At 43.1% G+C, this 13406-nt stretch overlaps 1 protein-coding gene across 2 annotated transcripts; it reads right to left on the bottom strand.

Moving 5' to 3' along the window:
- Positions 1–6267: 6267 nt before the first annotated feature.
- Positions 6268–11657, bottom strand: gpr37l1a (G protein-coupled receptor 37 like 1a). Of its 2 annotated transcripts, none has more exons than XM_037532086.1 (3): positions 10095–10182; positions 9497–9848; positions 6268–7526 (listed from the first exon to the last, which is right to left on the bottom strand). In XM_037532086.1, the coding sequence occupies exons 1-3, from the start codon at positions 10148–10150 to the stop codon at positions 6600–6602; spliced, it is 1335 nt and encodes a 444-aa protein (XP_037387983.1). In that variant the 5' UTR covers positions 10151–10182; the 3' UTR covers positions 6268–6599. The 2 variants fall into 2 exon arrangements, with proteins under 2 accessions (XP_037387983.1, XP_017543805.1); XM_017688316.2 differs by lacking the exon at positions 10095–10182 and adding an exon at positions 11216–11657 and having other exon boundaries at positions 6269–7526.
- Positions 11658–13406: the final 1749 nt, after the last annotated feature.

Genomic DNA, 13406 nt, shown 5'->3' with positions numbered 1-13406 from the left:
GTTTATTGGGGTAAATTGCTGCGTTTATTGAGGTAAATTGGTGCGTTTATTGGGGTAAATTGCTGCGTTTATTGAGGTAAATTGGTGCGTTTATTGGGGTAAATTGGTGCGTTTATTGGGGTAAATTGGTGCGTTTATTGAGGTAAATTGGTGCGTTTATTGGGGTAAATTGGTGCGTTTATTGGGGTAAATTGCTGCGTTTATTGAGGTAAATTGGTGCGTTTATTGGGGTAAATTGGTGCGTTTATTGGGGTAAATTGGTGCGTTTATTGAGGTAAATTGGTGCGTTTATTGGGGTAAATTGGTGCGTTTATTGGGGTAAATTGGTGCGTTTATTGAGGTAAATTGGTGCGTTTATTGGGGTAAATTGGTGCGTTTATTGGGGTAAATTGGTGCGTTTATTGAGGTAAATTGGTGCGTTTATTGGGGTAAATTGGTGTGTTTATTGAGGTTAATTGATAACAGCAGAACATCTGATTGTGTCAGTTACTGGTTCAGTGGGTTTTCATGCTCTTAATAATAATGATGTGATGAGAAATCTGATTACAGAGCTGAAATTCGGCCTCCTTATCAGATTTTTAACCAGATTTCTGGGCTGTAATGTGAATGTAAATGCACTTACTGTCCTGCAGAAGCCTTGTATCTACATTTTCGTCCTTTTTTTTTTTTTTTACTTTTTTGCATAATTAAAAGCTCCATTTACTCTTCACATTCTCCTGAAATTTCATATCACACACACCAAGGAGACTCACTTGGAAAACATACTTGTTCCTTTAACTTTAGAACATTTTTTCCTTCTTCAGGAAGGTTGGGTTCTACTACATGCTTGGAATGGGAGGAGCGAGGGAGGAGTATTCAGCTGGGTGCAATCTGCAACCTCACCACTAGATGCCACTAAATCATGCAGCCTGCACCTTTAAGTCACTAACTCACTCCAGGTAGGTCATCACATTCTCCTACACTCTTAAAGAAGACGGTTCTTCAAGGACTCTTTAATAAAGAAAATGGTTCTATATAGAACCATAAACACCCTTTGCATGACTAAAATGTTCTTTGCATGTTGAAATGGTTCTTCAGATTGATGGAGTTGTGTAGGGTTCTATATGGAACCTTTTTGAAAAGCGTTCTGTAGAACACCAAAAAAGGGTTCTTTCACTATTATCACGTCAAGCTTGTTGCAATAGAAGAACCCTTTTTAATCAATGTGAATAACTCTTTCATCTTTAATCAAGCAAGGGGTTCTTTAAGTGTTCATTGTTCTGTATAGAACCACTGCCTTCATTAAAGAACCGAGGCTCCAAAGAAGCCTTTATCTGTAAGAGTCGGTGTCCTCCTCTCTCATCACGCTCCTCCAGACAGGCTCCAAATGCACCAAATTGGCCTGACAGTGGTGGGAGGGTGGGATTAAGGTTTGGGGGGTTAAGAAAGGCCCCCGTCTCCATGCCAACCAGCAGGGTCATGAAAGAAAATCCAAGAGAGAAGCAGCGTCTGTTTGGGGGTCCGAGACGGGACACGGGGTGTGACAGTCGCTTAGCAACCCTGCGCTCCAAAGGCCGGAGTGTGACGACGGTTACTTAGCAACCCCCCTCCGTCCCGGACACAGATCCAGAGAGAGGGCTCCGTGGGGGTGACGGAACAATGCGGCCGTTATGAAAGACCACCCCCCAGAACTCAGCCTGAGACCCAGCGCGGCCTAAACGCCTCAGCCTGAGAACCAGCGCCTGCCAGAGAGCGTAGGAGTCTGAGAACTTTAACACTCTGAAAGGAATTTCTGTGTCCGTAAAGTCCACACTGGGCCCATCAATGTTCCTCTTTGTGCAAAACGACATGTTCCAAAAACTCTTTTAGCATCTTTTTATTGAATTCAGCAAAAAAACAACAGTCCAGTTTCAACACGGCCAACTCTTTATTACACCCACGCCGCGAAAAGTGACACCCGAGCAAGGACAGCATCCTAAATCACGTCCACGTTTCTAGTATTTCTGGTTATGAGACGGTCGTAAGAGATTATTTGACCTATTTCTATAACTGTCCGTTTCTCTAGTGAAAGAAGCAGATAATCTCACTTGCTTTAAGATATAATGCAGCTTATTTGTTTGAAATGAGTAATATTAACTTTTTACTCAGTAAAATGGCTAAAAACAAGTAAAGTGTGGAGAAAAACCCCGTTTTGCATTCTGACCTGATTTGAGGTGTTTTCACTTTCACTTGAGTCTCATTCTGTCAGAGTCTAAAATACACTACACTACACTGCACTACACTGACTCCAGTCTAGAAATGACTCTAATATTTTCCCATAATTACAAAGATCAGATACAAATACAAAGATTGCATATCTTCAAAGGGAACTTCACCACTTTCCCAAAATTTCTGCATAATTAAACGGTTCAGGTGTAATCAGAGGTTCAGAGGGTTTGGTGTGAAACGGTTCAGACGTCTTTACAGTGGTGGTGATGGGAACCAGGCATCTCCATGACTACAACACAGATATAGACACTTTATTTACCATCCAGAACCACCAGAGAACCTACACGAGTCTTCTGAGCTTATATGGAATGTTGATGATGGAAAACAGTGGAAAATCTGGAATAATGAGTTTCTTTGGGGACTATTTTGCCGCACAGCGCCCTGCATGTCTCCCTCCACCATGAATGGAGTTGAAGTTCTCTAAACTCTCATAAAACAGCGTCTCAGTCATCAGGCAGTGAATTCAGAACCAGCTCATGTAGGAACTTTCTGTAGGAGCTTTTAGAGGGACGTCTGGTTCCCATCACCACCACTGTGAGGAGCTTTTAGAGCAATGTCTGGTTCCCATCACCACCACTGTGAGGAGCTTTTAGAGCAATGTCTGGTTCCCATCACCACCACTGTGAGGAGCTTTTAGAGCGATGTCTGGTTCCTATCACCACCACTGGGAACGGTTCTGACTCAGAAAGTTTATATAGAACTGAGTGTTTCACACCAAACTGCTCTGATTACATCCTAAACACTTCATTATGCAGGAATTTTGAAAGATTGGTTCCCCTGACCGTTATAGAAAAGGCCATCTCACTACTGTTGGTATGTTGTACATCAAAATCCTGTCACATGACACGAAGTTCACGCATAGTTGTATCTCTAATAATCCACAGTAGTCTTCACAGCATTTCAAGTCAATAAACAGTTTATCTGCTAAAGTCGAATGTAAAAATGTTGGAAAATATTACCAGTAACTGCTTTTTCCACCTCCTACATCCTCAAACATTTCTAGACGTTAAAACATTTATGTATCAGATTCCTCTCGGCCTACTGAGCCTCTCTGACAGAGCGGAGAGCGACGGCGCTGACGCAGGGCTGAAGAAGATTCCCAGCCCTGCGTGTCTGTGTGATGAATGGCCTTGTGGTGATTACAATAATGAAGAATGACTGAGGACAATAAAGCAGGACGTCATGAGAGCCAGTAAGGAGCGGTCACTGTTCCTCCTCCGAGGGGTTACACAAAAGAATGAGCCAACAAACAGAAGAATGAACGGAGAAGGAGCGGAACAGTGTTGGCCTGCTGCTGTGCTGGACACAGGTCAGTGAGCTGCAGCACCGTTCCTATAGTTTCTGATTGGGGCCGTGAGTCGAACCCAAACCTCACCAAACGCACCAACCTAAACTTCTCAGGAGGACTACACAGAAATGCCCACCTTGTGCTTCCACTCACTGGCCACTTTATCAGAAACGCCCACCTCGTTCTTCCACTCACTGGCCACTTTATCAGAAACGCCCACCTCGTGCTTCCACTCACTGGCCACTTTATCAGAAACGCCCACCTCGTGCTTCCACTCACTGGCCACTTTATCAGAAACGCCCACCTCGTGCTTCCACTCACTGGCCACTTTATCAGAAACTGCTGGCTAGCATGTAGTTTGGATACCAAGTATGCTAGCTAGCAAACTAATACTTAGCTTTAGCAAGTTTTAGCGGCCACAGATCCCATTTCTTCCGAACTTGCTAACCTTCAGCTGGGTTAGATATTAGCTGGTCTGCATGCTATTCAAGCTACAGATTAGCCAACCGTTCCAAGTTGTTTAGCCCTGTTTCCTTAAACACTGTATTTACTGCGGGTAGCGCTTCAGTTCTGTCCTTCAGCCTCACTCACGCCTCTGGATTCTGCTTTTTAGTGCGGTTTAGAAGCTCTAGCTCATATCTGTGCTCTGTGTGCCGCTCACACCTCATCGGTCTACTATATTCAGTTAGGGATGCACCAGTCGAGCTTCTGTTTCCTGACATCGATTCTGATACCGCCGGATATCGAGGACCAGTCCGATACCTGAGCTCTGTTAAGGCGCTCGTGTGTCGCAGTAGAACAGTACATAGATGTAAAAGTATCCGGTGTACAGTAGAGGTTAGAGTAGCACAGAGGAGGCAGTCAAACCCCAGGATGCGCTTTATGATTTTTTAAATTATCCTGCTCTACAAGGTCTCTAAAACTGCTCTATTACAACTCCATAGTGACTGTGACTGAGAAACTCTATCAAACATGGATCAGATGAACATTGGTGGTGATACTGACCCAACACATCAGATCTAATATCAGGCACAGCGGTGTTGCTGAGGTTGTTACACATGTCAGTAGCTTGAAAGTGGACCACCACTAAAAAAATACCAGCCAAGAGCGGCTCTGTGGTCGAAAACTGACCACTGATGAAGGGCTAGATGATCAAAGTGTACATCGACAGATGAGCTACAGGCTCTGAAAGTACTCCAGCTGCAGGGGCAGGGCTTCTGAAAGTGACGGGGAGTCCATGCGTGTGATCTACGAGACCTATCACATCAACAGAGCACTCAGTCATTCACAGCTTGGAACAGACAGAAGTCCGCAGTTATAAAGGAACTGCTGTTGGGAACAATTGGAAGCTGCAGCACCTGCTGGAGCCGGTGCGCTGTTGTTGCTGGTGGTGTTTCATTCAGAGGTACTTCAGTTTCAGCAACTGTATCACAGACGAAGTCTCGCTAGAAGACGACAGCTCAGAAAAACGTCAGATTCACCCATTTACTCCAAATGTAGCGGATCAGCCGAGACGTGTTTGGTGTCTGAAGTTTGCTTCTTTAGTTTTAGCACTGGAGCTACGAGGTTAAGGCATTCGGCTCTTATGGGGTTTTTCAGCAGGACCTACTGTAAAATAAAGGCCTGAAAACGCAGTAAACGTTCTAGATAGGAATGCAGCTAACAACCAGCTCAGAACCGACTAACAGGCTAATCCAGTAAATTTCAGAGTTAAGCTTTAAGTTCAAATGTTTACTGAAAGATTTGCTGCAAATGGAAAAAAATATGCTGGCAGAAAAATTCTCAGCAATTCTCAGATGAGATAAAAGATGATATATATATAATATAATGTGTGTGTAGACTATTTAGATTTTGGAACTCATTCACACGGGCATGTGTGGCAGTCTGAAGTTTCTCCAGCAGGAGGCGCTAGTGTTTGCACACAATCAGCCATGGATGCTCATGTTTATAGTTTTTAAAGTGTTGTTAATCGGTTTTTAATGTGGGTCATTCCACAAAAACGTCCATTTTTGCGTCCTTAACGTTTTCAGATATATTACACTTAAAACCTGTTAGGGTTACAATTTATTTCTATTTTAAATTAAAACAATAAGCTATTCTAACAAGTTCACTTTCTTCAGCCTCAGTTAATCAATCATATAGAATTCACCACAGAGGAGCTCGTCCCCACAGCCGTGTGTGAAGGCTGAGGCCGTGTTTTGAGATAAACATGTTTTTTCTTCAATTTTAGCTGCAAAAATCTCTACACGACTACAGGAATATATGAATTAAACCAAGAAAACAAATCCTGCATAAATATTATAAAATATGTAATGAAAGTTCCCCAGGAGTCGTGTCTCTGGTGTTACCGCCTAACTAAAAACTCTTATTCTGAAATAAAAGTCACACCAATGAAGTCACTCGACCTCCTCTGACCTGTTTTCTGAGGATCTATGAAGAAAAGCTCATGGTGAGTCCACTGCATCTCTCAGCTCTCAGAGATCTTCTCATTCAGCTCCTGATCTCATATGAAGCTTCTAGCTGACGTCACTGGTGTGACCGACTTTATTCTGAGGTCACTGTGAAACAACAGAAACCCGAATGGATTAAATTCCATATTTTAGTGACGTTCCCTGATGGACAGCGTGTGGTTTGATGTTCTGTAAAATGCTTTGATCATTAAATACGTCTCTGGTGTTTCCTTTATTATGTATATATATATATATATATATATATATATATATATATATATATATATATATATATATATATGTGTGTGTATATATGTGTATATATGTGTATGTATATAAAACATGCTTTCATATTTTGTATTGTGTTTATGAAACCAGAAGCAAGAACGGGAAAACCTTTCATGAACATTTCATGAGAAATGTCTCGAGTACGTTTGGGATGAAGAGACAGTTGTGTAAAAGTTTGCTGCACAACACGTCAGCTGCATTAGCCTCAGTGTAAAACTGAAGAACTTCAGATGCTGAACAGGCTTTGCTGATTGGCTACATTGAGGGAAAATTGTGTAAATGAGATTTTTCGCTGCCGTTTTAAGTGGTGACCTTTTGTGAGCCGCTCAGCATGGAGTCCCTATGGCCATCTCCACAGAGCCGTCCTTTACTTTGTCGAAGAAAACGGAGGCTGGAGTCGTTCCCGAAATAATCTGCAGCTTCTCTTCGTTCACCGACACCGGAGAGGAAGGAGAGGAGGACATGGCGGTAGCGGTGGTGGACGAAGACGATGACGATGATGATGACGAGGCCCGGTCCGGCAGACACTCTTCGCAGCAGCAGCAGCAGCAGTCCATGAAACTTCGGCCTAACGAGCGGCTGGCTAGGAGAATTAGCATGGGCGTGGCTGCGGCTTGCGCAAACATCAGAAACTGACCAATCAGAGAGAAGAGAGCCAGCGTGGCCTTACTGACCTCCAGGTTGGCGTAGGCTAGGCCTATGGTCCACGCGTGTTCCGGCAGGCCGCATAAGCCGTAAACAGCCATTAGCATGGTTAGCATGCGGCTTATCTGGTCCTCCTGACCTCGTTTCTTCTTCTTCAGTGAAGATGAAGAGGAAGAAGAGGACGAAGACGATGAAGGGCGGGTCTGTCTCGCGGATTCTTCGACCATGTGGCTCGTAAGCAGCCGGCAACCCAGAGAAAAAAGCAGAGGCAGGCAGAAGAAGCAGCCGAAGGTCCACCACATGCGAGCCTCATGGTAGGTCAAAACCAGAGAGTAAATAGCCTCGGGCAGCGATGCAGATGGCCGGCGGGCGCAGGAGTCCATCGGCAGCCCGGAAACAGGCGAAGTTTCTGTGTCCATCTGCCACAGAAGCAGCTCCGGAGTAGCTAGAAGCAGAGAGCCGAACCAAACCACGGAGAGTTTAGCGACGATGGAGCCGCATGACTCCACCTGCTGCTGCTGCGGCCTGGAGGGGGCGCCGGTCAGCCTGTGAAAGCGGTCAATGCTCAGAGCACACAGGCTGAAGGTGAAGACACCTAGAGACGTCACCTGAAAAAGGGCGAGAGAGAACTGGCAATTAGAGGATGGTAACCAGCTGAATTAAGCACTAGTTTAGAGGACTTGGACAGTTTCTCACTTCAGACCAAATGTAGTCGATCAGCCAGAGACGTGTTCGCTGTTCCTCAAGTTTCAGCTCTGGAGCTACGAGGCTAACTGAAAGGGTTAACACTAACACTAACGCAGACAAAGACAAAATCAAATATTGACACTGAGAATTTGTTTTTTTTTTAAATATTATCCCGTTTTGATTTGAAACTAACAACACATTCCGAACACATTCCAGGGGCAACAAAAGGCTGGTAGAGGTCTGTACTGCTAAAATTATTTCTCGTTGATTATTTCAGCGAGACGATGTCAAACCCCAGTCTGCATGAATTACAGCAGCACTGCTCCGTAATAAGAGTCCGGGTGCTAAACTGACCTGCCTGCAGTCCAGACCGGTCACCGCTGAGAACATTTGGCGCATCATAGAATGAAAAATGTGACAAATGAGCTCCTGAAACTGATGAACAGCTGAAATCCTGAATCAGACCAGAACAGAGAACATTTCACTGTCAGAGCTGCAGCAGCATCTCCTCAGTTCCCGAACACTGACCGAGCTGTTAAAGACGAGGTGATGAAGCTCAGCGGTAAACAGACCCGTCCCAACTTTTTTGGAGCATCAAATTCAAAATGGGCAAATATTTCAAATAAAAAAACAATGACATTTCTCAGTTTCAGCATTTGATTTGTTCTCTTTGTAGTATTTTTCTTGTAAAATTTAATTTACATGATTTGCAGATCACTGCATCCTATGTTTATTTACATTCTGCACAGCGTCCCAACTTTTTTGGAAATGGGGTTGTATAATAGACTTAATTATGTGGTTTCTGACGCTGTATGACTCACCACTACCCACAAAGACGGAATAAATAACATTGGTGTAGCTAAACCCAGTAGCAGATATCCCAGTTTGTCTGAATTCTTATCCATTTTTACGGGTAACAGTAACAGATCGTTTTTTTACCAAACTATCGCTTTAATTGTTCATCAGAACAGCAAAACCAGGCCGAATGAACCTCTAAACAAACACAGACTGTCGCTTCAGACCGTTTGACCTAAATCTCCATTTAACACACTAATGACCTCAATTAGTTCTGCACAGCCATTCAGGCTCGTTAAGCAGAGCCTGGATTTGCATGTGAATCGGACAGAGGGAACTCTTTCACATCGCTTTAGAGCAGAGGCAGAAATAACGAGATGAAGTCCAGACACAACAAACGGCCTGGTTGACACTTCACAGACTCAACACTCACTCAAAACATCACCTCTCTGAAAAAAACGGTCTCTTGTCAAGTGAAACGATCTTAGATCCAGTGGAGATGTCTGATGTTTCTCCAGCTCGAGATTGTTGTAAGCTTCTTATGAGATGATTTAACTTAAGTAGAAAAATATGGCTAATCAGTTTAAGTAATTTTAGTAGAAATATTCCTAAAACAAACAACGTGACTTACTAGCATCACTTTTTATCTATTTTTATCAATTTTATCTTAAAATAATCTTAGAACAATATATATATATATATATATATATATTATATAGACTTGATTTAAGGTATTTTCACTTGGTAAGTCCATTTTTGGTGGTAAAGACCGAGAAAGTACAAAGAAATTACTTACATTTGCTTCAAAAAATTCAATGTGGAGTTGAATATATTTTTAATTTTTTTATTTATTATTATTGTTATTATTATTATTATTGGAGAAAAAATAGGCCATAATTCATCTATTTCTAATTTTCCTATTTTTGAATTCCTAGTTTTTAATGTTTTATTTTGTTTTAGTTTAATAAAATGTTCTAGTGGTGCTCGATATCGGCAGACACCGTAACAGAACCGGTACCGAGAGTAAAAGGTGGCTCTGTTTGAACAGTTTAGGCTTCAATATCAGGAGAGAAAATATCCGTATAAATAAACTGACCTCCAGGTACGGCACGACTCGGCAGGACAGGTCCCCCATCAGCCTCCTCTTGGTCAGCTCGTTGAAGATGACCACAGGCAAGCAGAAGAAGAGTACCACAAAGTCCCAGAATGCCATGCTTGCCAGGACGCAGTTCCAGGTGTTCTTCAGGTAGTAGTTGTGCCAGACGATGCACATGACCGCCAGGTTGCCCACCACACCCACCGCGAAGACCACCAGAGACAGCAGCATGACTGCATAGGCGCTGTAGGAGTCGTCTGTCACTGGGTACAGCGGGTTGTGGACGAGGAGTGACCCATTGAAGACCCTCGGAGTGGTGAAGTAACCTTCAGGATCAAAAGGTCTCGGGTGCCTATAATTATGAGCAGAGGTGAGTGGTAATGATATGCAGATTCTGAGGGATTTGTACATTACTAAATATATATAATACGTATTTATTACTAAGTATTTAAGTATTTATATTTATTTTCATACACTCTATATGGACAAAAGTATTGGGACACCTGACCTAATTATTGAGTTCAGGTGTTTCTGCCACACCTATTACTAACATAGTCTTACAATCTCCATAGACAAACACTGGCAGTAGGGGGTCGACCTGATGAGCTCAGTGACTTTAAACGTGGCTCTGTCAAAGGATGCCGCCTCTGCCATGAGCCAGTCTGTGAAACGTCTGTCCTGCTAGATCTGCCCCAGACAACTGTAAGTGCTATTGTTGTGAAATAGAAGATTCTAGGAGCAACAGCTCAGCCACGAAGCGGAAGATCACTCAAACTCACAGAGCGGGGCTGTCGAGTGCTGAAGAGCACAGTGTCTATCCTCTGTTGAATCATCACTAAAGAGCTCCAAACTGCCTCTGGATACAACATCAGCAGAAATGTGTTGTATTTGGTTCTAGTTAATATGAAAAAGGGTTCTGCTATTGTTACGATGTCAAGCTTATATATAGAACCATTTACAGCACATTCTGAATCTGTCTGAAAAAACATTTCACCATACAGAGAACATGAAATTGTTCCACATTGAACACCTGGTTTTAAATAGAACCATTCCTTTCCTAAAGAACCCTTGAATAAACAGTACAGCATTTTGAAATTGTATAAATCTTTTTGTTTTATTTCACTCGTATTATTGTGATTATTACTGCATTTATTTTTTTTGATCATTCCATTCACTTTATTTTGATTATTTTTGTTTGTATTTACCCTCAATTTCAATATTTTGATATTTCAGCAATTTGATCAACTGTTTTTAAAGGTGCTTTATAAATAAAATTTACTTACTGACTCATATTTGTTCATTCAAGAACCACCAGAGAACCTACACAAGTCTTCTGAGCTTATATGGAATGTTGATGATGGAAAACAGTGGAAAATCTGGAATAATGAGTTTTCTTTGGGGACTATTTTGCCGCACAGCGCCCTGCATGTCTCCCTCCACCATGAATGGAGTTGAAGTTCTCTAAACTCTCATAAAACAGCGTCTCAGTCATCAGGCAGTGAATTCAGAACCAGTTCATGTAGGAACTTTCTGTAGGAGCTTTTAGAGGGACGTCTGGTTCCTATCACCACCACTGGGAACGGCTCTGACTCGGTAAGTTTATCTAGAACAGAGCGTTTCACACCAAACCGCTCAGAACTGCTCTGATTACATCTAAACCGGTTAATTATGCAGAAATTTAGTGCAAAATTAGTGTAATTCCCCTTTAACACTACCCACCTCTGGGTATGAAGCACCTGATGCTCTTTTTGCTTGAGTTTTCGATCCTTAGAACCTCTCAGAACTCTTCTGTGGTGCTTCTCAAGGTGTGAAGTTGAAGAATCTTCCATTTTCACATCTTCACTGTTACTGTTTCTCAGGGCTAGAGCAGACTGGATGGCTGGTGTAGACAGAAGACCGTCTGATGGAGTTTCTATCCACAAAGAAGCTTCATCCACTGCTGTTGGGCCTGCTTCTAAAGTTCCTACAAGAACCACAGCCACGCAAAGTAGAAGAACCATTTTCCCTCCTTCAGAAGGGCCTGCAGTTAGTTGGAGAGCGACGAGGAGACGATGGAGGGATGATGCTGGAGGAGAGAAAGTGGGAGCATTTCTCTCACAGCTGCAGCTGCTCTCAGCTCAGGACACAGCGGGGCTTCTGAGGAGCTCTCAGCACTCCACTGACCCTTATTCACCCACACCGCTGGACCACAGAGGAGACAGCAGGAGAAACAGTGACCTCTGGTGGACAGTAAGAGTTTTACACTGTCGAAATAATGTAATGACCCTTCATTGTAAGTAAATAAATAAATGTATAAATTACACAAGTGTCTTTCCAGTTTTTTCAAGAACTCATCCTGAAAAAGAAAACGACCCCTTTTTGATGAAACTATTAATATTTAACTATTAATGAAAGTATATTTTATCAAAATTAAACAGTAAAAAAGAATCCATATAAATGCAACTTTACTCAGTTTAAGTACAGTTTAGCCAGGTTTTACTGTAACTCAATTAAATATTAAAAACAAATGTATTACATACTATACCAGTAAATTACCTTAGCTGAATTAACTGAATTGTCAGTGCTTGGGTGGAGTGTTAGTGAGTGAATGAGTGAGAATGTGAGTGATCGAGTGTTAATGAGCTACTCCTACTACAGTAAAAAGGGACCCAGCTCATGGCCCAGTTAAACTCTGCTACTACAGTAAAAAGGGACCCAGCTCACGGCCCAGTTAAACTCTGCTACTACAGTAAAAAGGGACCCAGCTCACGGCCCAGTTAAACTCTGCTACTACAGTAAAAAGGGACCCAGTTCATGGCCCAGTTAAACTCTGCTACTACAATAAAAAGGGACCCAGCTCACGGCCCAGTTAAACTCTGCTACTACAGTAAAAAGGGACCCAGCTCACAGCCCAGTTAAACTCTGCTACTACAATAAAAAGGGACCCAGCTCACGGCCCAGTTAAACTCTGCTACTACAGTAAAAAGGGACCCAGCTCACGGCCCAGTTAAACTCTGCTACTGCTGTAAAAAGGGACCCAGCTCACGGCCCAGTTAAACTCTCGTACTGCAGTAAAAAGGGACCCAGCTCACGGCCCAGTTAAACTCTGCTACTACAGTAAAAAGGGACCCAGCTCACGGCCCAGTTAAACTCTGCTACTACAGTAAAATGGGACCCTGCTCACGGCCCAGTTAAACTCTGCTACTACAATAAAAAGGGACCCAGCTCACGGCCCAGTTAAACTCTGCTACTGCTGTAAAAAGGGACCCAGCTCATGGCCCAGTTAAACTCTGCTACTATAGTAAAAAGGGACCCAGTTCACGGCCCAGTTAAACTCTGCTACTGCTGTAAAAAGGGACCCAGCTCACGGCCCAGTTAAACTCTGCTACTACAGTAAAAAGGGACCCAGCTCACGGCCCAGTTAAACTCTGCTACTACAGTAAAAAGGGACCCACCTCACGGCCCAGTTAAACTCTGCTACTACAGTAAAAAGGAACCCAGCTCATGGCCCAGTTAAACTCTGCTACTACAATAAAAAGGGACCCAGCTCACGGCCCAGTTAAACTCTGCTACTACAATAAAAAGGGACCCAGCTCATGGCCCAGGTAAACTCTGCTACTACAGTAAAAAGGGACCCAGCTCACGGCCCAGTTAAACTCTGCTACTACAGTAAAAAGGGACCCAGTTCACAGCCCAGTTAAACTCTGCTACTACAATAAAAAGGGACCCAGCTCCCGGCCCAGTTAAATTCTGCTACTACAGTAAAAAGGGACCCAGCTCACGGCCCAGTTAAACTCTGCTACTGCAGTAAAAAGGGACCCAGCTCACGGCCCAGTTAAACTCTGCTACTACAGTAAAAAGGGACCCAGCTCACGGCCCAGTTAAACTCTGCTACTACAGTAAAAAGGGACCCAGCTCACGGCGCAGTTAA

This window comes from Pygocentrus nattereri, chromosome 21, assembly GCF_015220715.1.
Source record: "Pygocentrus nattereri isolate fPygNat1 chromosome 21, fPygNat1.pri, whole genome shotgun sequence".
Classification (NCBI taxonomy): domain Eukaryota; kingdom Metazoa; phylum Chordata; class Actinopteri; order Characiformes; family Serrasalmidae; genus Pygocentrus; species Pygocentrus nattereri.
This window is presented reverse-complemented; position numbering and strand designations above follow the sequence as displayed.

Bases quoted from the DNA above. Each gene is read 5' to 3' on its own strand.
- gpr37l1a (XM_017688316.2), bottom strand. From the start codon at position 11,496: ATGGTTCTTCTACTTTGCGTGGCTGTGGTTCTTGTAGGAACTTTAGAA. The intron at 9,849-11,215 runs GTGGGTAGTGTT...TCATAATTATAG, and splicing joins CAGGTGCTTCATACCCAGAG to GCACCCGAGACCTTTTGATC. The intron at 7,527-9,496 runs GTCAGTTTATTT...GCCCTTTTTCAG, and splicing joins GAGTCGTGCCGTACCTGGAG to GTGACGTCTCTAGGTGTCTT.